Here is a 19,851-nt window from a genome sequence, read left to right as displayed (position 1 = left end):
CTTCATCACACCGTAAAACGTGAGGAATGAGGCGTCGTGCGGAGTAATTGCTGAAGCGTTCCAAATGCCGAAGCGTCAGGAGCGTGCCTATGGTAGGCGAAAAGACACTCACAAGGGTGAAAATGTCATAAGTGTGGGAAGAATAGCGACGTCAGGTCAAAACCCCATTTTTCTCTCAAGGGAAAAGAAAGAACGGAGTTTTGAGGGGCTATTATGGGGACCCCCAAAGCTAGCAGCTCAGATAAGGGTATTGGGCCATGAGTCGTGCCCGAGGACGACAATGAGCCCGAGAACAAATAAGTATTAGTAAAGGCAAGTAGGTTGTCGGATCGAGGACAAGGGCTGGTCAGGACAAACATGACATATTGTTTAAGGAGACAAACCTCCTCGGGAAACGGAATGGAGGCTTGAAGTCTGATCACCCAGCAAGTACTAGGAGGGGGACGACCATGCTCAGAAGGAGGATAAGCTTTGGAGAGAGGAGAATCAACATGGAATTGAGAAATATTTAGGATTAAAGTTGCTACCACTGCATTGAATGCTTTGCTTCTAAACAACTGGTCGCATTAATGTGGAGGTAATGCCTGAATAGTGACTTTTAGCCTTACAGCTACCCACCAAGGACTTTAAGAAGGTTTTGATGGGACAAGTATCAGTAAGATGAGCTACTTGATCAACAAATGGAGGGTTAAGATGAGAGGAAGGGGGAAGTTTAAAAGAGAAGAGTCCCTTTCATAAAAGGGAATCAGACAAAAAAAAGAGACAACATCTGTGTAACCAAGAACTTGAATTTTCGTGTAAGTTTGAGAAATATATACAAGAACATACCATCCTCAGACCTGACCGAGGAGTGCTTTTCTCTTCAACTTGTTATTTACTTTCATTCCTAGATTAAACTAACTCGTAGTGATTTTTATTCGACTCACTGAACGTTTAACATTAAACCCATTCTATAACATACTCATTGTTGTGGGCTTATTGTGTCATTGTTCAAACTTATTGGGCTTTGAACCAATTCTTGTCCTTACACTAATAAATCTTGAAAGACACAACAAGCTACCAACAAAATTTTCCATTGAAATAAATAGAGTGGAAGATTGTTTTCCTTTTTGTCTATTTTCATTAATAATTTGATAGTTATTTTTTTCTTTTAGAAGCTAATTTGATGGCATTGGGCTTTTTATATTTAACCAAGTCATAAAATACGTGTCTAAAATATTTGAAATTCATAAATTTTGTTAATATAGACAGCAAAACATATTACATATGATGAAATCAGTAATTAAAATAGACAATAGAGGTAATAATGTGAAAACAAAATAGTTTATGGAAATGATCAAAATATGAAAAGAACAGTAAACTATTTAATATATTTAAAAAAGTAAAAGAAGAAGAAGGTGGAACTAGAACATGGTGGTGTACCAAAGTATCCACCAAAGTACCAAACTCATTGAAAGGTGAAGCAGTAAAGCAAAGCCCAATCCCAATAGTATTCTTTAATTTCTCTCTCTTTCTCCAGAGAGAAGAGAAATGATGGAGGACTCTGATTCCTCTTCTCTGGTTCGACTCAATATTGGTCAGTTCTCTCTGTCTCTCTCTCTCAGATCGTTTTCCTAGCATAATAAATGAGAACCGTAATTCAATTCCCTCTCTGTTTGGTTGCTAAGAAAACCCAATAGAAGAGAAGAATCAAATTAAATTTTGGTTTACGAAATAGAAATAGAAATAGAAATAGTTGTGTTTTACTAATTCCAACAACGAAAACAGTGACACTAGAATTGGGGGATTGCAGGAGGGAAGAAATATTGTACAACTGTGGATACATTGACTCAGCGCGAGCCCGATTCAATGCTCGCGGCCATGTTTAGCGGCCGCCACACCTTGTGCCAGGATCCTCAAAAGGTAAGCCAGATTTGATGGAAGCCATGCCATGTTTGTGTTTTCAATCCAACGTCAACTATTGGATAGAAAGAAGGCTTCATAGCTTTGATGCTATATTGCCAAATCTTAAATTTGATAATGCCCAACCCAATCACTATTCACTACTCCAACAAAGCTTAGCATTCCCAATTTACCTAAAATGGCATGTCTAACAACTTAGGAAACTGTAGTTCACTGTGAAGATCTTCAAGAATTCATCATCTACAGTCTTGAGAAAAAGATAAATGGGGGAATTTTGCTAATTGTGACAACCCGGTAGGGGCACCTAGACTCTTTTAGAAATAGAATCACCCATATGGCACAAGAGTAAACCATAGTACATTATTTGCTCTAACAATCTCAAATTGTCATTTTACGCTAAATCACATCTTGTCAAACTTAATTTGTCTCGTACCATCCATGGAAAAAGTGTAACTAATCCTATATACATTGATGCGTTTGTTTTATGATCTTTTTATGGATGCTGTTTTTTTCCAGCATCTACCATTTTATATTTATATATTTATTTGGTCATTGTCTAGCGACAACGGTTGTTTCTAAAATCAATTATTGTTTTTTATTCATATTGGATTCTTGTAGGGATATGTTTTTGTTGATAGGGATGGGAAGCATTTTCGGCATATACTTAATTGGTTGAGGGATGGTGCTGTTCCCACACTGAAAGATGGTGAATATTCAGAGCTACTCCGGGAGGCAGAGTACTATCAGTTACTTGTAAGTCATCCTTTCACCTATTTGGTTGATTTCCATTTTTTATATATAAAATTTTTAGGTTGATGTCCTTGGTGTTTTTCCAAATCTATTCTGCTAATTGCAAAACTGCGAAATCTTCCAGGGACTAATAGACGGAATTAATGCTATTCTGAACAAGAGGAAGGGAGATGATGAGTTCAATACTGAATTGACGCGTACTGATATTATCAAGTGTATACAGTCCGAGAAAGTTAGATTTCGAGGGGTTAATCTTTCTGGTCTTGATCTTTCAAAACTGGTAACTGTACCTGTTACAGAGTACTGAAATAATTTTTGCTAAAAACCCTTACGTTTTTCTATGTGCTATAACTTTGTTTGAATTTATCCTGATGAAATTTCCATTCAACAAATTTTCTATGCTAGAATTTGGTATATGTAGAGTTGTATTTTATCAAAATTAAACACTTGTGTCTACTTTGTACCTCGCAATCGGTGAAACAGCCATGGTGCTCACTTATAATGGTTGGAGAATTAGTAATTGTATTTTCTTTATATGTTTGCCTCTTATCTAAAATTGTGGAAGATGAGAGGCTCCTAGTGATGGGGACAAAACTAGATGGTTTGGAAAGGTTTGCAAGAGACAGGGAATCCTAATTCTAAAGTACAAATTTTAATTTTGGACTAGGATGTAGCTGCAAGATCCACCTGGGATTTATTTAGCTAGTTTGATTGCTGGAAGTTTTATTGTATTTGGGTTTTACGTTAAATATGAGCTATGAAGCACGGGAGCACGGGTGCGGGACTCGTTAATTTTTGAAAAAGGTGGGTGCGGGGGACTCGGCAATTAAAAAATTATTAAATTTTTTATTTATTTATATTTTCTATATATTTTTACTATTAAAATATTCTTAAAAAACATATTACTATGCCTTGATTCACAAAACAAGGAAAGAAGAAAGCAAGAAACACAAAACAAAACACAAAACGAAAAAGAAAAGTAGAAAACACAAAAGAAGCAACAAATATTCAAAATAAAATTGAGAAATGACAGATTTAGGGTTTTTGGGTCTCATTCAGAGTCGATTTCGGCTGTTCCGGCATGATTTAAGGCCGATTTCGGCCTGTTTCGGCCGTTTCGGTCGCTGGCCGATACGACCCGAATCGGCGTGAATCAAACCCGAGTCGGCGCGATTCAAGCTGCGTCGCCGCGAGTCAGCTGAAAAAAAAAAGAAAACAAGTGGCAGACGCGGCCCGACGCGTGAGCAGCGGCATCCCTCGCGCGTCGCCGTGTCGCGCCGCGTCCGTGCCTTATATGAGTTGCTGCCAGGTTATCTTATTTTATAAAGTGTTGTATTTGATTTAAAATCCAGCTACTTTTGTGATCTTGTCATGTTGGGTTTCCCGCAGCTTTATTTTAAAAGCAGTTTGTAGCCAACTAATTAAATAATCAATGTTTCCAGAAATTTTCTACAACCATTGTCTGAGTGTGTGAAGCATTCAAGATACAACTCTATTAGCCCCCTTCATTCTTCTCCATTTTTTGATTATAATAATATGAAATTCCAATACTTTCAGCCTCCACCAAAACCCCATTATAATTTCCTTATCCTTATCCTTAACCCTAGTCCAAGATACAACTCTATTAGCCTATTTTTGTTACATCACCTAGCCTTTATACTTTATATACCTTTTCTTATCCTTATCCTTAACCCTACTCACTTATGTGGGTAGAAAAATTATTAATTGAACCTTGTCTATAGACGTTTTCCTCTTTACTTAGTCTGAAATCTAAATCTTGCATGTCAATATTTAATATTATGTAATCAGTTAGAGACATACTGCTAGTTGTAACATTGTTTAATCAAATTTTTATAGGAGTCTGAAAGATTCAAAAATATTATTTATGAGACGTTGCTCCATCTGAAAGTCCTTTTTTATGAATATGCAGGATCTGTCATTTGTGGATTTTAGTTGTGCGTGTTTGAAAAAAGTGTTCTTCTCACGTGCAAACCTTCTATCTGCTAAGTTCCGGGTAGGTTTATATTTAGTGCTATAAAGGGCAATCTGTCTGTCATTAAAGATAACTTCTAATTTCCCCAAGTAAAATATTATCATTCTCAATAGGACAAAGTTTAGATACAAAATTGGTTGTAGTGTTACTGAATAAAATAAACATTGCTACATATTTTGAAAATCTAACCATTGAATAAAATGTTCTTTATGCTTTTAATACACATGTCAAATTTTGTGTCAATTGGATATTATTTATGATATGATCTAGATGTTTTTATTTTATGTATAACTTTAAATTATAAAAACTTGCAATTAAAATAGTTTATTGATGACATAGCTATTGATCTTTAATTTTTTTTTTCTAGAAATTTTGCAAGTATGGAGGATATAAGAAGAAGATGTAATCTAATGGTGGATTTTTCAAAATTCATCTTCAATAAAAAAAAAAATATTGAGCAAGGAGGCTACAACCAATTTTGTAGCTAAACTTTGTCTTTCTCAACAACCTTTGTGCTTTTTATATGCAAATTTTAATATATGTGGGATTGGTTTAGCTTGGAAGATTTACTACCTAGCATGTTTGATTTCTGTTTAACTTGAAGTTGGGATTCTTTATTTTGTTCAAATATGTGTGAAATTATCATATATGGTAGTTCCTTTATTTCATCACTTTGAAAGTTGCATTTGATAGCGTGTTTTTTTTTAAATGAAATTTACTTATCAAATGAAAAAAAATTTGCATTTGATTATCACAGGATGTTGATGCTGAGGGCTCCAACTTTCACAATGCAACTTTGCGTGAGTAAGACACTAAAGCAATGCTTTATGGTTTCAATTATATATTTGTACAGATGACCTTCATAATGATTTTATCTTGCCTAGGAAAGGTGTGAATTTAATGGGGCAAATCTTCGTGGAGCTTTATTAGTTGGAGCTAATCTTCAGAGTGCTAATCTACAAGGCAATCTTTTTTCAGCTTCAAATGTGCTACTCTTTTCATTGATGTTAATGCATTAAAGTTGACAACCTATGTTATCATTTTATTTCGTATTAGCCTGAGCCTATAATATTACTTTATATTCTTAATTAGGTATTGTTAGTTGAGCAGAACCACATTTATTATTATATTATTAGGCTTTGTTTGGTTATGGTGATTTTAGGAGGGATGGGAAAGGAGATGAGAAAAGTGGAGAGAAAATGGTATTTTGGTGTGTTTAGTTGGAGAAGAAAATAGGCAGGAAAACTGGTAGGGCTTGGCTGTTTTTTCCCCGGTCCCACCAGAATGCAATCTCCCCAATTCGGGAGAAAAACCAAGAGAAAATAAGGGACAAAAATTCTGCCTGAGAGAGACCAAATTACCACGTGCAACATTTGCTTTCATTTTGTCATTTTCTTCTTCTTTTTCGACCGCATGTTTCTTCTTTCCTCTTGTCTTTTTATGTTACTTTTTTTTCCTTTTGGGTGTCCATCTGTTTTTTCTTTCCTCATCTGTTTTGGTTTTTTTTCACCAATCAGTTTAATTTTTCCTCAGTTGTTTTCGATTTTTGTACTTTTATATATATATATATATATATATATATATATATATATATATATATATAATGAAATTCACATCCATGCACAATTTTTCAATAAAAATATAATTTGTTACTCTTTTTAATTTTTAATTTTTTATTAATCTAATTGGGGCTTCAAGGTAAATTTGTACAAACTACATTTTCCATCTCAATTTTCTTCTCAACCAAACAAAAGAGTATTCTGTCCCTCACCTTTCCCCCACTCTTCCATCCCTCCCAATTTTCTGTCTTCTCACTTTTCCATCACCCAAATGAACCCTTAAAGATGACACATTATCTTACTTATCATAAAAAAGAAAAAGAAAAAAGACCCAGTATCTTGATTCAAACAAGTATTAATAAACCAAGCTTTATTAATACTTTATAAAAACAATGGTGTGTGGGTTGACGAACTTTATGAAAGATAGAATCTAGAACAAACTATATTTTGCAACTCCAAAATATAATTGTAATCTTCACCCTAAGTTCTTGTTGAATATAACCTCCTTTGTCTTTAGTTACTGCCAAAACTCAATTTCCTTTCTAGCACATGAGATTTGCATGAATTCACAAATTTAATGTGCAAAGGAATAAGTATAAATGACTTATTTTGTGATTCCCATTTATGGCAAGAGATTCTAAGGATTGTGTGGATTTGGGCGGTAAGGATGCTGGAAGTGTTTTTTGTGATGGTAAGAAAAAATATAACTAAATAAATACATAAATTAACACATACTATCTCCATGGGTAATTTCTGATAGACCTAACAATAAAATAAATCTGATTGGGTAGTACTAATTTAAGTAAATTTTTAAAAGAAAAAAAAAACAATAATACTATCACACAAAATAATAATAATGATGATAGATAAAATGAATTATAATATAGATAATTTACTAGACTCATAGGTGCAGAATATCATGTTCTTCCATCCTTAAAATTTGAGCACATACTTTGGGAAAAGAGATGTGGGTGTCTTTGCCTCATTTTCCTCCATTTTCTCCTAGGTCATCTATTTTGTAGAATGATTCCTCTGTAACACCTTGGCTATAGGAAAATTCTTGGTGTGGAGGACTTACTCCTTTACATCCCACCTCACAATTGAAGCTTTTACATAGCCTCACACATTGGGAATTTATTAGGGGTGATTTGGCCCATTTGAATGGTTTTACGGAACTTCAATTGTGGTTATAAGCATGTTTACAAGTTGTGAAGGTTGGAGTGGATGTTTTGTGGCTGTGTGCTAAGTTCCATATCATATGTGTGCTAAGCTGATCTGGCCTATATAAGCAGGTATAAAAACCCCTAGTTTGCCTAATCCTTTTGACATATGATGCTGATATGCTACACGTCTGATGTCTCTAACAAATGGGATCAGAATCAATTTGGTTTTGCCATGTGGCATGGGGATGTAGTATGATATGGATTACCCTGTTGAGAATGCGGAGATTTGGTAGATAGTGATGACCATCATGGCAAAAGATGACAGGGTATAATAAGGGTTATGCAAATTTGGAACATGAAAGTGCTACATGGGCGTTTGGTAAGTTACATGGCAGGTAGTCCCTTTGTCTCATTTTGCTGGCCCTGCAAGCATGACCTTTTAAACAAAATGGGATGGAGGGAGTATGTATTTGGTTGATGTTGACTACTACGTTTATGACTAGTCCTTTTAGAGCATAGTAGATGCAGTTAGCACATCCTTGGATCCTAATGTATATAATAAAAGCTATAGAAAAGGTAAAAAAGAAAGGTTAAAATATGATTATGGTTCCCATATTAGGTGTTGGTACCCATGCAACCTAGTAGAGATGTGACTTTAATACTTTTTTAAATAAGTTATTTAGATAGCTATTTGGAGGTTTGTGCTGCACTGTTTGATGTGGTGTATTTGGCTGGAATGGAAGGCTAGAAGTTCTGAAGGCTGTGAACAGTTTATTCTTAGGATAAATTCTTTTTTCTTTCTTACACTCCTTGAATGGAATCTAGTGTTGCCAAACCTTTCTTGTTTTTCCCTTCCTGTTCTTTTTGATCATGCTCTTGATTTTATGCCTCTATAATACATTTCTAGTGACTTGGGTTGACTATTTTTTTAATGAAAGTTCTTACGTTACCTATCAAAAAAAAAAAAAAAACATAATGGTCCTTAACATGGATGTCACAGGTCCATATGCTTTGGTTTTGTGAGATTAGCATATGGCTTAACGTACCATATTAGCGTTAAGAAAGTTATGTGTGTGAAAAACATTTGACATTGTTTTATGCTTGCTAATGTTTCATAGGGTAAGGGTAACATTGAGGTAATTTTGAACCTTTAAGGACTAAATTGAAACACTCAATAGTTCAAGGATGAAATTGTTCTGGGACCAAAATTGTATTTTGATGTAGAACAGAGTAAATCTTCTTTATGGTCTGCTACTACTATTTCTGTTGATTCAAATTAAACAAATGAGTGAGAGAGTGGAAAGAAAAGACATAATAAGGAAAAAGCACATGTGGTGGAAGATAAGAAGAAAAGGTTTGTTTCAACATAGTTACCACCATCGATGATCATTTGTCTCTAATACACCCAAACTAAATATGTGCTTAAGCATTAACAGCCCATCACAACTTGGATTACATTTTCTCCCTTTACAACACTTACCCAGGTAAGTTGATGCTTGGAAAAGTATGAGATAAATCAAACTCATCCAATATGATGAATGAGGGATGGATGGATGTACATATTTTTTGGTTATATGGAATAAGAAAACACTCAAGTATTAAAAAGGGATAGATAAATTCATCACAAAAGCAAATCCAAAGAGATACAGATACCACCACCCAAAAGAATTTAGCTAAGGATACAGAATTGAATTGACACTCCACTCAATGGGATACAAAATATCACCACCCAAAGAGATACATAAACTGAATCTCCACCCAAAGGAATCCACCCAAGGGATTAGAGTTAGTTAGAAGAAACCCATATTCTGAAAGTACAAAGGCTAATTTTCTGAAATACAATCTTTGATTTATTCATTTCAACCAAATGGCTTATATAGTGCTTAAAACAACCCTTGAATCATGGGAGAATGAAAATAACAATTAAAGCATTACAATTTCAAGACCATAGTCATATTTGACTGATAGAAACTAGGAAAACTGAAACATGAAGGCTGAATATTTCCTAGGAAGCCCCAATTAAATGCTATTTGACTTCTCAAAGAAAATGACTTATTTAATCTTCAAATATCTTCTGAGTTGGTGAGAAATTTTGTTCAAAATATGGGCCTTATCTGCTAGGCTTGAAAATCAACTTGGCTGGGCTTATGAATCTGATTGGATTGGGCTGTAGGCTTCTTTGGACACTCCTCATGCCACCATGATTGTGGCTGCTGCATAATCTGCGACTTTGCTCCCATGTCATACTCATCCTATAGTTTAAATTTAGATCATCCCAAATTGTTTCATCCAACTTCTTGTGGTCTTCACTTGAAATCCATACATCTTCGAAATCTGATGTTTCTTGCCAATACAACAAGCATTGAGTGTGATAATCAGTCATATTTGACTCATAGAAACTAGAAAAAAAATAAAGACTTGCTTGCCTAGGAGAACTGAAACATGAAGGTTAAATTTCTCCTAGGAAACCCCAACTAATGCTATTTGACTTCTTGGAGAAAATGACTTATTTAATTTTCAAATATCTTATGAGTTGGTGGGAAATTTCGTGCAAAATATGGGTCTTATTTGCTGGGTTTGAAAATCAACTTGGCTGGACTTCTGAATCTGATTGGATTGAGCTGTAGGCTTCTTTGGACACTTATCATGCCAACATGCTTGTGGCTGCCTCATAGTCTGCCACTTTGCTCCTATATGTCATAAGCGCAGAGCCCTTCACTCACTGTAGGAAGCACAAAGCTATTCTAGTTTTGCCTCCTCACTAAAAACACCGAGCTCTTTGCCGTTGTACTTACCCTTGCATTGATCTTCCCAGTAATATCTATGATGGAAACCCTAGCCAATATCTATGATGTGAGGCAAATTGTTAGTTTTTGACTTGTCATGAGAAAATGTTAGTTTTGACAATAATTACCAAAGTACGGTGCTTTCTGCCACAATGGGTAAGGTTTGAGGTGGATTGCACAAATTGAAGGTTCAGGAATGACAAAAGGAAGGTGCTTGCTGCATTTTCCCATGGTTTGGGGCGGGAAGATGCAGCTTACCCTTGATTTTATTAATAATGATTTATAATTTATGTTTCTCATATTGGATTTTCATGAAGAACATATGAATTAACCATGTAGTAGTTAAAATTCCATATTCTAAGTATATTGAAGGAGAGGAGTGGATGAGACTGAGGCACAGTTTGTTTTATCTCTCTTAAAACTTATGTTATATACAGAAAAACTTGATCCAAAATTAACATTTATTTTTCATGTTACAGATGCTTGTTTGATAGATTGTAGCTTCTTTGAAGCAGATCTGCGTTCTGCACACCTTCAGGTTTATAATTTCTTAATCTATAAGCTATGTTGGACTTAAAATCCTTTGTTTCTTCTGTCCTCTTTTATGGTACATTAATTGATGGGCTAATAATGGGATAGAGGATGAGATCTTGTGTTCAAGATCCACCAATGCATGTCTAAATTTCCAATAATAATAATAAAAGGCGTATGACTTTGTTTCAACTATATGTTTTAAGTCCCAAATTTTCAGTAACTTAGGGTCATAATTTTGATTAGGTCATTGAAAAAAATAGTTGTAATTTTTTTTTTCTTTTTGGATACACAGTTGTGCACTTTTAATTATCCTTGTGGGAACATATAAAGTGAAACCGTACTATTGTTTATCAGATCTTTACATCAATTTTTTTTGTTAGTTTATGGAGTTAAGGCAAGTTCAAGTCAATGAGATCTGGTTTAAGTGGAATTTCTTCTTGGAAAAAAAATAAAAAAGGAATTCCTTCCTCTCATAATAATGGGATGGAAGGTGGGGTTGTGAATTTAAGATTTATTGGGTGTTTATATAACACCCATAAAAATAACAAAAACAAAAATATTGGTTCAGCCTCATCTACAAAATTTGGAATAACTTTTAGGAATCCAACTATCTTGCCCAAGTAATTATTTGATACTTATTAGTATATATTGAATCGCAAGCACATAATTTGATACTATTCTCAGGAACATGTGGCCTTTTTCTGCAAACTGTTTCTTCTGGTATTAAATGATTTTTGTTTTTCTCTGCTTCACATTTACCCTTAATTTCTGTTTATTTATATGAACATGCACACATGCTCACATATATGTGTATGTGTGTGTTTTGAAATTTGTATTTTATATGATTTCATAGTTGAAAAAGAGTTTCTTCTTTCTTCTTTTTTTTTTTTATCTTTTTTTTTTTTTTCTCCCATGCTAAGTGTTGAAATAATACTACTATTTTCTGATCAAAACATTGATTCTGTGGGGTTTTCCATTTTCTACTTCAAAGTTGTCATGGTATATTAAATTATTTACTCCATTAATATTTCAGAATGCTGACCTTACTGATGCGAATTTGGAGAATGCTAATCTGGAAGGAGCCAATTTAAAGGTAAATGTTTGATTTTTACGTTATCACAATTGTTAATTTGTAAGGAAGGACTAGTAGACTGTTATGTAAAAGATTTTGAGAGTGTATTTGATGTCTCTTTGTGGACTGGAGTGTTAAAAGAAAGGAGGACTTGACTTGCAATGAGTTATAGCTCAACTGTCACTTCCATAATAATGTGGAGGATGAGGTCATGAGTTCAAGCCTTACCGGGTGTAACTTACCAATTTTTTTTTTTTAAAAAAGGAAGGACTTGAAATTTTCTGCTACTGCTTTTCAACAATTTTTTCCTCTGTTTTAATTTGGAGAGGGGGAGCACTTTGCAAAATTTTATAGATCAAGACAAGAAATTTGTGACTGGCTAGATGGTGCTATTTCAGCTCCTTTAAGCAGGGAATGTCCTATATTTGCACTTCATACACATATTTATGCTGAGCAAGAGTTTCTTCTTTCTTCTTTCAACTCCTTTGAGTGGTGAACGTCCTATATTTAACACCTTTGTACGTTCCGTTTGATGTAGTTTTAAAATAAAAATGTCCCTTCATGGTACCTTGAATATTATTATCACGTGCTTATGTGTGTACCAGTTCGTGTAACAGATGATAATTACTTAAGTAAGCATGAGAAAATAGGCAGTTATGTTATATTTGACAACAAATAAATTTTATTTTATTTTATTTATTGATAGTTTGTCTTGCTTTCTAATTTATATGTTCATATCAACTATGTGTTTCAGGGGGCAACGTTGAGTAATGCCAACTTGAAGGGTGCAAACCTACAACGAGCTTATTTACGGCAGGTCAATCTTCGAGAAACAGTAAGTTGACATAAACTGAGTTTTAAATGTTGTGAATTTATTTTAATATTCTCCAGTTATTTAGAGGGTAAGATTTAGTGGTCAATGAGTTCTACCTCAACTGGCCCCTTTTTCCCTTATGAGTTTTAGGTGGAGGGTGAGGTTATGGGTTCAACTTACCAATTAAAAAAAAAAATAGTGGTGTCAGATTTTAATTTTAGCAAAAACTGTTAAAAATGAAATGACCGAATTTAAAGCTCAAAATATGATGATATTAAAATTGTCATTAGTAAAAAAATTCACATGAGAAGTATAGCCTGCATAGTGATGCATTTTAGAGTGGGGTGCAAATGAGTTGAGCTTTGTTAATTCTGGTATTTTCTTAATATAATTGTTAATGCTAATCTGGGAAGCACGGGTGCGGCGTTTGGGCCGCCGCACCTGCGTCCGATGCGGGGATGCGCAGGCGACGCCGCTGCCTGCGCGTCCGTGCTGCGTCGGGCATTAAAAAAATACTTTTTTCGGCGCGATTCGCGCCAATTCGGGCCGACGCGCGCGAAATGGGGCCGATTCGCGCCGATTCGGCCCGAATCGGTACGTATCGGGCGCAAACCGGTACCATCGAAATCGGCCGATACCGGCGAAATTCAAAAAAAAAAAAGTATTTCTCTTCAGCTAGGTTCTCTCCCATTCTCTCTATTGCTCTTAAATTTAGTATATATTTATATAATGTGAAAAAAGTATGTTTAACAATATATTAAAAATATAAATAAAAATATTTTTAATAATTTTTTAATCGCCGCACCCGCACTCTACTTTTTCAAAAATTGCCGAGTTCCGCACCCGCTCCCGCACCCACACCCGAATCCCGAAACGCACCTGTGCTTCATATTGCTAATCAATATTTGGCATGCCTGGAACTCTCTGCATCTGTCCAATGTTCAGTCACAAAGTATATGCTTTTGGCCTCTTGACCTTATGTTATTGGAAATTCATAATAATAATAATAAGATTGACATTTTATCATTTCTCCTAATTATATAAGGCCAAACTACACTATTGGTCCCTAAAGTTTAACCTTTGAGTGCTATTGGTTCCTTAGGTTTCAAATAAGCACTATTGGTCCCTCAAGTTTATAAATGAGCGCAATTGGTCCTTTCGTTAACAATCGTCAATTTCAGTGCCTATGTTGCTAAAAAACAATGACATGTCAATTTTGAGTGACATAGCATCAATATTAATATAAAAAATTTAAAAACGTTTTTTTTTTTTTTTTGATAGATAATAAGAGTTTTATTAATGAAAAAGAGCAATGTGTTTACGATTGTAAACTCACTCCCCTTGAAACAAAAACAAACAAATCATAAGGAAAGTCTAATAGAGATAAGGAAATCAGACAGGGAACTACAATGTGTAAGTCCCCAAATACGAGACCACTCAAACAAAGTCCTAGCAAGCAAGTTCTTCAACATATCTATAGGTCTCTCAATGTCCTCAAAAGTTCGGGCATTGCGTTCTTTCCATACTAACCATAGAAGGCATGCTGGTACCATATTCCAAACCTTAGAAGAGTAAGTTCCCAACCAATTCCTCCAAGCAAAAAGAAGAGAAACCTTGACCCTTAAGAAAATCAGCCAACCCATTTTGTGAACTGGTATTCTCAAATCCAAGAAACAAGAAAGAGAGATATGAAATCCCAGTGCTGTCCAAAGACTGATCAAAATCAAACTCAAATCTCATCAATTTTTCCCCGCATTGTAGTTGTAGATGTGGTCTAGAGTAAATGATCAAATCAAACTCTTCTATATCACTATTAATTATAATTAGGCTATTGGTTCTCTCTCACCTTTTAATGTAGTCACAAATCATGATTAAAGAGGCTATGTCTCTCTCTGCCAATAAATTCCTTCAATTTCTCAGATGATATGCTCTCCTCCTACTCTTCCTCTCAACAAGTTTGTTTTACATGTTTGGCAATAATTCCATAATTATGTACCCAAAAAATAACTCTCGTAACTGAACCCAACCCAAAAAGCAATTCGAAAGCAAGATACATAGTAACAGATACAGTGAGAATTTTAATCATTCTATGGGCTTCAAGAAAAAGTGAAAAACAGAAAATCAAATTTAAATTTGAGAAACAAGAAAGGGAGAAAAGAACTCCCAACAAGTTTGATTTTGATTTGGGAATACCCATTTGCTTATGGATCATAAAATGGGTTGGGTGATTTTCTAACTGGTCATGGGTTTTTTAGTGAGTCAGCAATGGTTTTTAATTTTTTAATGTTAAAATTGATGTCATGTCATCTAAAATTTGCCATGTCATTACTCTGCTAAGCCTCGTAGGCACCGAGAGTAACAACTGTTAACAAAAGGATCAATTGCTCTTATTTTTTAAACTTAAAGGACCAATAGTGTTCAATTGAAACTTGGAGGACCAATAGCTCTCAATAGGCAAACTTCAGAGGCTAATAGTGTAGTTTCGCCATTATATTAATTATCCTTTTATGTATTGATAATTTTTCCTCAGCATTTGGAAGGCGCAAAGCTTGATGGTGCCAACTTGAATGGAGCAATCAGATGACATTGGAGCGAAATTGTAAATTCCTAGAATAGGTTGTTACAGTCACTATAATATATGTGCAGCCTATCTTATTTTCATACCTTCTGGCAACACTGGATTCTCTCAATGAAAATATTGTGCAAATTGTGGGTAGTTGCTTTTGTAATTTATTTAAATTAGAGCTATTGTGGCATACGTCCTGGCAGAGCTCAGTGTGTGTGTATATATATTATACATGCTTCTGGTTTATATTACAGAATATGTTTGTACAAAAGCGTTTCCAGAGAAGAACAGTGTCACTGGGGTGGGTCAAGTGGTTTTGACAAGATGCCTCAGTGGCTTCTTTTGCAAGCTCAAAGATTGTAAACATGGATGTTTTGTTTATGGCTTGTGTGCAGCTCAAATGTCAGGATATGGATACTGCAGTTTAATGGTCTGTCTGTTGGTATGGTCATTGATCGGTTTGGGGGTAGGATAGGTTTTTGCTTTTAACTTCCAATTAGATGGCGGTTCAAAAGGTCAACGCCTTTCTGTCAGGGGAGGAGATTAACAAAAAAAAATATGTCCTTTCATATTTGGCCAATCTTTTCAAGCTATTGGGTAAATTACATTGACACCTCAGGTGTAATGAAATTAAACTTATTATATTCAATTTTCTAGAAATAACACTATGTATCAAATGATCAAATTATAATAATTGATATTTCCTCTCCAAATTATTTGGTGGAGTTTCAGCAGGTTCAATTTAACTATAGTTGAAGTTTTCGAGTAATTTATCCTTTTAAAAAAAATTATATTTAAAAAAATAAACCCAATAGAGAATTATAACAAAATAATTTTTGATTTGTGCTTTAATTGGGGTGTCGAATTGATGATTTCATAAAAACTATAGTTAATAATTATTTGTTTTTACCTTTTCTAATAACTAAAATTGGGTAAGAAAAATATTAACCGATTTTTCACTTTTTATAAAATAGAAAATAAGAAATTATAAAAAATAAAATAGCTAAATAATTTAAAAGCACAATAATCACTCTTTTGAGTATGAAGCAGAAATAATTAATTGAGCACTATCTTTTAAGTTCAACAGCACGAAAAAAAATTGTCTAATGAAAGAACTTGACCTGCACTTTCTAGAATAGTTGCTAAAACACAAAAATGTTACGAGTCATTTTCTTGTTCAATCACAACAATAAGTATCGCAAATCCCAACTCAAGTAAACTAGTATTCAAAAAAACACAGCAATCACCATAGAGAAGCTAACAAAAGGAGACAATTTCCACTCTCCTCTAATAGTCCAAGAACGTGCTTATCCGTGGAAATGTGTCGTCATACATATTCCCACTTCCAAACACATCCCAAAACCATATTTCCATGTATATATCACAACTACACCCACCTTTCCAATAATTATCTTATTCAATTAATTTATGCATTTTCCTTCTCATAATGTATGTATAGACAGATAATGCAAATATTTGACACATTCTCTCACCTTTCACACACTTTTTTTTTTTTTTTGGGTGGAGAAGTTAGTATGTATTAGTCTAAAAAAAGAAGAAGATATACAATGAGGCTCAAAACTCACATTGGGGGACCTTACTCCCCGACACTCCCTAAACCTAGCTTTTCTAATTGGAAAGCACCAAAAAACTCTCACATCACAAGAGTACTAGGAACACCAATCTTAGGTTTGAGCGGGTTGAACAGTAAGACTAAGCTTACTAAGAGCTGTTTGAGAATAACTTAATTAGCTGGAACTGTGAACTTTTTGCTGAAAATACTGTACGTAAAGTTAAAAGGTAGTTGTAATAGTACAGTAGGACTCATAATAGTACCAAAAAGTGGAATGAGACCCATATATAGTAGCAAAAATAAGCTGAATAGTAAAAAAAAATCGGTTTTTTAAGCTAATGCCAAATGCAACCTAAGTACATGTGACAAAAAATTTACTTCATTACAACATAAGGAATGAGGCAGATGTTATGGGGGCTTAAATTTCATATTTCTTATTATTTCAACAAGTTTAGAAGCTTTCTTGCTTTGCCTTCCTAAAGGGCTAGAAACGCCTTTTGTGGCATTTTCCCTTGTTAGTTGAAGATCTTGAATTTTCTTACTTAGAGTCCATTTGAAAATAACTTATTTAGTTGAAAATGAAATTTTTTTGTTGAAAGTGTAAAAAAAGAAGAAATCAAAAGCTGGTTGAATAGTACAATGAGATCCATAAATAACAAAATTAACATAGTAATTGAAGGCCACGTGAAGATGGTTTTGATACCACCTTAAAATCAAAGAGAAAACATTGTGGAGAATTTGTGAAAAATATGCGCAAGAGGGAGATTAAAAGAGAAAATACAAAGTTATGTGATTCCACGACCTATGTCATCAGAATTTGTGAAACGCCTTTTGTGGCATTTTCCCTTGTTAGTTGAAGATCTTGAATTTTCTTACTTAGAGTCCATTTGAAAATAACTTATTTAGTTGAAAATGAAATTTTTTTGTTGAAAGTGTAAAAAAAGAAGAAATCAAAAGTTCTTGAATAAGACAACGATGAGATCCATAAATAACAAAATTAACATAGTAATTGAGGGCCACGTGAAGATGGTTTTGATACCACCTTAAAATCAAAGAGAAAACATTGTGGAAAATTTGTGAAAAATATGCGCAAGAGGGAGATTAAAAGAGAAAATACAAAGTTATGTGATTCCACGACCTATGTCATCAGGATAAAACTCTTGATGACTACTTCTTTGATATTAGCACTATATTGTACAATGAACCATAGCAGAGTATGCATAGAAAATTACATGAGTTAGGATTAGGTGTACCTCAGCTTATTACAGAATTAAGCTTCTTGAGCCAATACATGTAATAAAATAAATACAATATATTATTTTAACACATAAACTAATATAAACACAATATTATGGTATCTTTTAACAAGGAGATACCAATTTTATATTCTTTGTATTAATTTACCCTTTAACTTATATATCACTTTTTAATCCAAAAACTTTTATATTCATATTTTTGGCTCCGTCCAAAGATTGTTCTGCCTTGTTACTTGAGATTTTTAGCTGTGGGCCTATTTAAAAAATGATATTACTTTATTCATGGCTTACCTGTGACCACCCTATATTATGAAAAATGTTATAAAAAATGTCACGTCTCTTCTGTTCTCTAATGAATTTTCACATTAAAAAAAAAAAAAAAAAAGTCCGGTTAGCTAATATTCTTGAAATATCTGTTAATAGATCATTTTTGGAAGATTTTTATATCACTTTCAGGAAAAATATTTTTAAAAAAAAGTCAAAAAACCAGCTATTTTTTATTTTCCCATAAAAAGTTTCTAAAAACAGTGCCGGCTGAATAATGGATGCAATTAATGCAATCGCCTAAGGCTCCCACTTGTAAAATATATATATATATATATAATATTTATCTATATATTTTAATTACAAAAATAAATTTTTTTTAATCTTTTTATTGGTCAATAAAATGCATTAAAAATGTCTCATTCTATCCTAAATTGCAGAAGATTAAAAAGGAAAAAACAATGCACAATCTGTTCACTGTCACACTTCACAGTGACAGTGCACACAACTTGATAGAATGATAGCGCTCAACTGTTAAGTATATAATATTTTATAATCTAAAAAAGTTGGAAAAAATTTCATAGCTACTGTGCAAGTGCTAGAGATCTTTGTATATAGCTATTAGCTAGCCCCCACCCACACGGCTACACTGCCTACAAATTCACTAACCCAGTAACCCACCCACACGGGCCACATCCACACCCAATATATACCCACTCGAATTAATATATATATATATATATATATATATATATATATATATATATATATTTTATTCAAGCTTTTACTATATGGATTATTATAAATTATCACACTAACTAATAATTTGATGTATATCATATCAACTCAATTATATTATAGTGTAACTAATTTATTGAACCATGTAATAAATTAATTTTTATCTGAGCTGGTTTAGACTTTAAAATATAAAGTGGTCACGACTTTAGAAAATTTGCAATAACCAATTAGGAATTTTGCATCTCAAAAAGTAAGGAAAATAAATTTTAAATAAAAAAAATTTAATTAATATTTCAATATAAAAAGACTCAACTTAAAATTTTTGCCTAAGACTTTCAAAGTTATTGAGCCGGCCATGTTCTAAAAATAATTCTTAGATGAATAACCCTAGGGTATTCATTAACTTTTCCCGTCATAATAATAATAATAATAATAATAATAATAATAATAGGTCTAATTAAAAGGTATTTTAGTGTATTTGTTAATTGGTTATTTTAGAAAATTTTTAATATCACTTTTATGAAAATATACAAAAAAAAAAAAATCAATTATTTTTTCTTTTATCAAAAAAATTTTTAAAAATATTTCTTAACCTAATATTCTTAAAAATAAAACGTGGAAAAGATTAAATTAAAAAGTGGGAGCAAATAAAGTTGGGTTTGATATCATCTGACTCGACTCTGTGCTGACTTACGGATTATTGGACACCCCCACTTATTATTGTGAAACCTAAAAACAGGATAACAATCCCAACATGTCGGCAAGTTACAGAAACCGTGTACGTGTCAGGCAGCTAGAGTTTTTGAAATAAAGGCTAAAAGAGACCCTTCTTTTGGACTTGTTGAAAATTGGAATAGATCTTTATGAACATGAATCGTGAT

The 19,851-nt window shown here is 33.5% G+C and overlaps 1 protein-coding gene across 1 annotated transcript; it reads left to right on the top strand.

The window, feature by feature from the left end:
- Positions 1 to 1,392: 1,392 nt before the first annotated feature.
- LOC142610752 (FH protein interacting protein FIP2) lies at positions 1,393 to 15,410 on the top strand. The gene is made up of 11 exons (XM_075782676.1): positions 1,393 to 1,576; positions 1,793 to 1,902; positions 2,521 to 2,655; positions 2,777 to 2,932; positions 4,583 to 4,666; positions 5,403 to 5,449; positions 5,535 to 5,608; positions 10,633 to 10,691; positions 11,721 to 11,780; positions 12,514 to 12,594; positions 15,104 to 15,410. The coding sequence occupies exons 1-11, from the start codon at positions 1,531 to 1,533 to the stop codon at positions 15,155 to 15,157; spliced, it is 906 nt and encodes a 301-aa protein (XP_075638791.1). The 5' UTR covers positions 1,393 to 1,530; the 3' UTR covers positions 15,158 to 15,410.
- Positions 15,411 to 19,851: the final 4,441 nt, after the last annotated feature.

The sequence above is a fragment of the Castanea sativa genome, chromosome 9, assembly GCF_040712315.1.
Source record: "Castanea sativa cultivar Marrone di Chiusa Pesio chromosome 9, ASM4071231v1".
Lineage (NCBI taxonomy): Eukaryota > Viridiplantae > Streptophyta > Magnoliopsida > Fagales > Fagaceae > Castanea > Castanea sativa.
Note: the sequence above shows the minus strand (reverse complement) of the source record. Positions and strands in the feature narration are given on the sequence as shown.

What these genes read in the sequence shown, in the direction of transcription:
- LOC142610752 (XM_075782676.1), top strand. Translation starts at nt 1,531, where the DNA reads ATGATGGAGGACTCTGATTCCTCTTCTCTGGTTCGACTCAATATTG. An exon ending in TCTGGTTCGACTCAATATTG is followed by an intron (nt 1,577 to 1,792) that starts GTCAGTTCTCTC and finishes GGGGGATTGCAG; the next exon opens with GAGGGAAGAAATATTGTACA. An exon ending in TCAGAGTGCTAATCTACAAG is followed by an intron (nt 5,609 to 10,632) that starts GCAATCTTTTTT and finishes TTCATGTTACAG; the next exon opens with ATGCTTGTTTGATAGATTGT.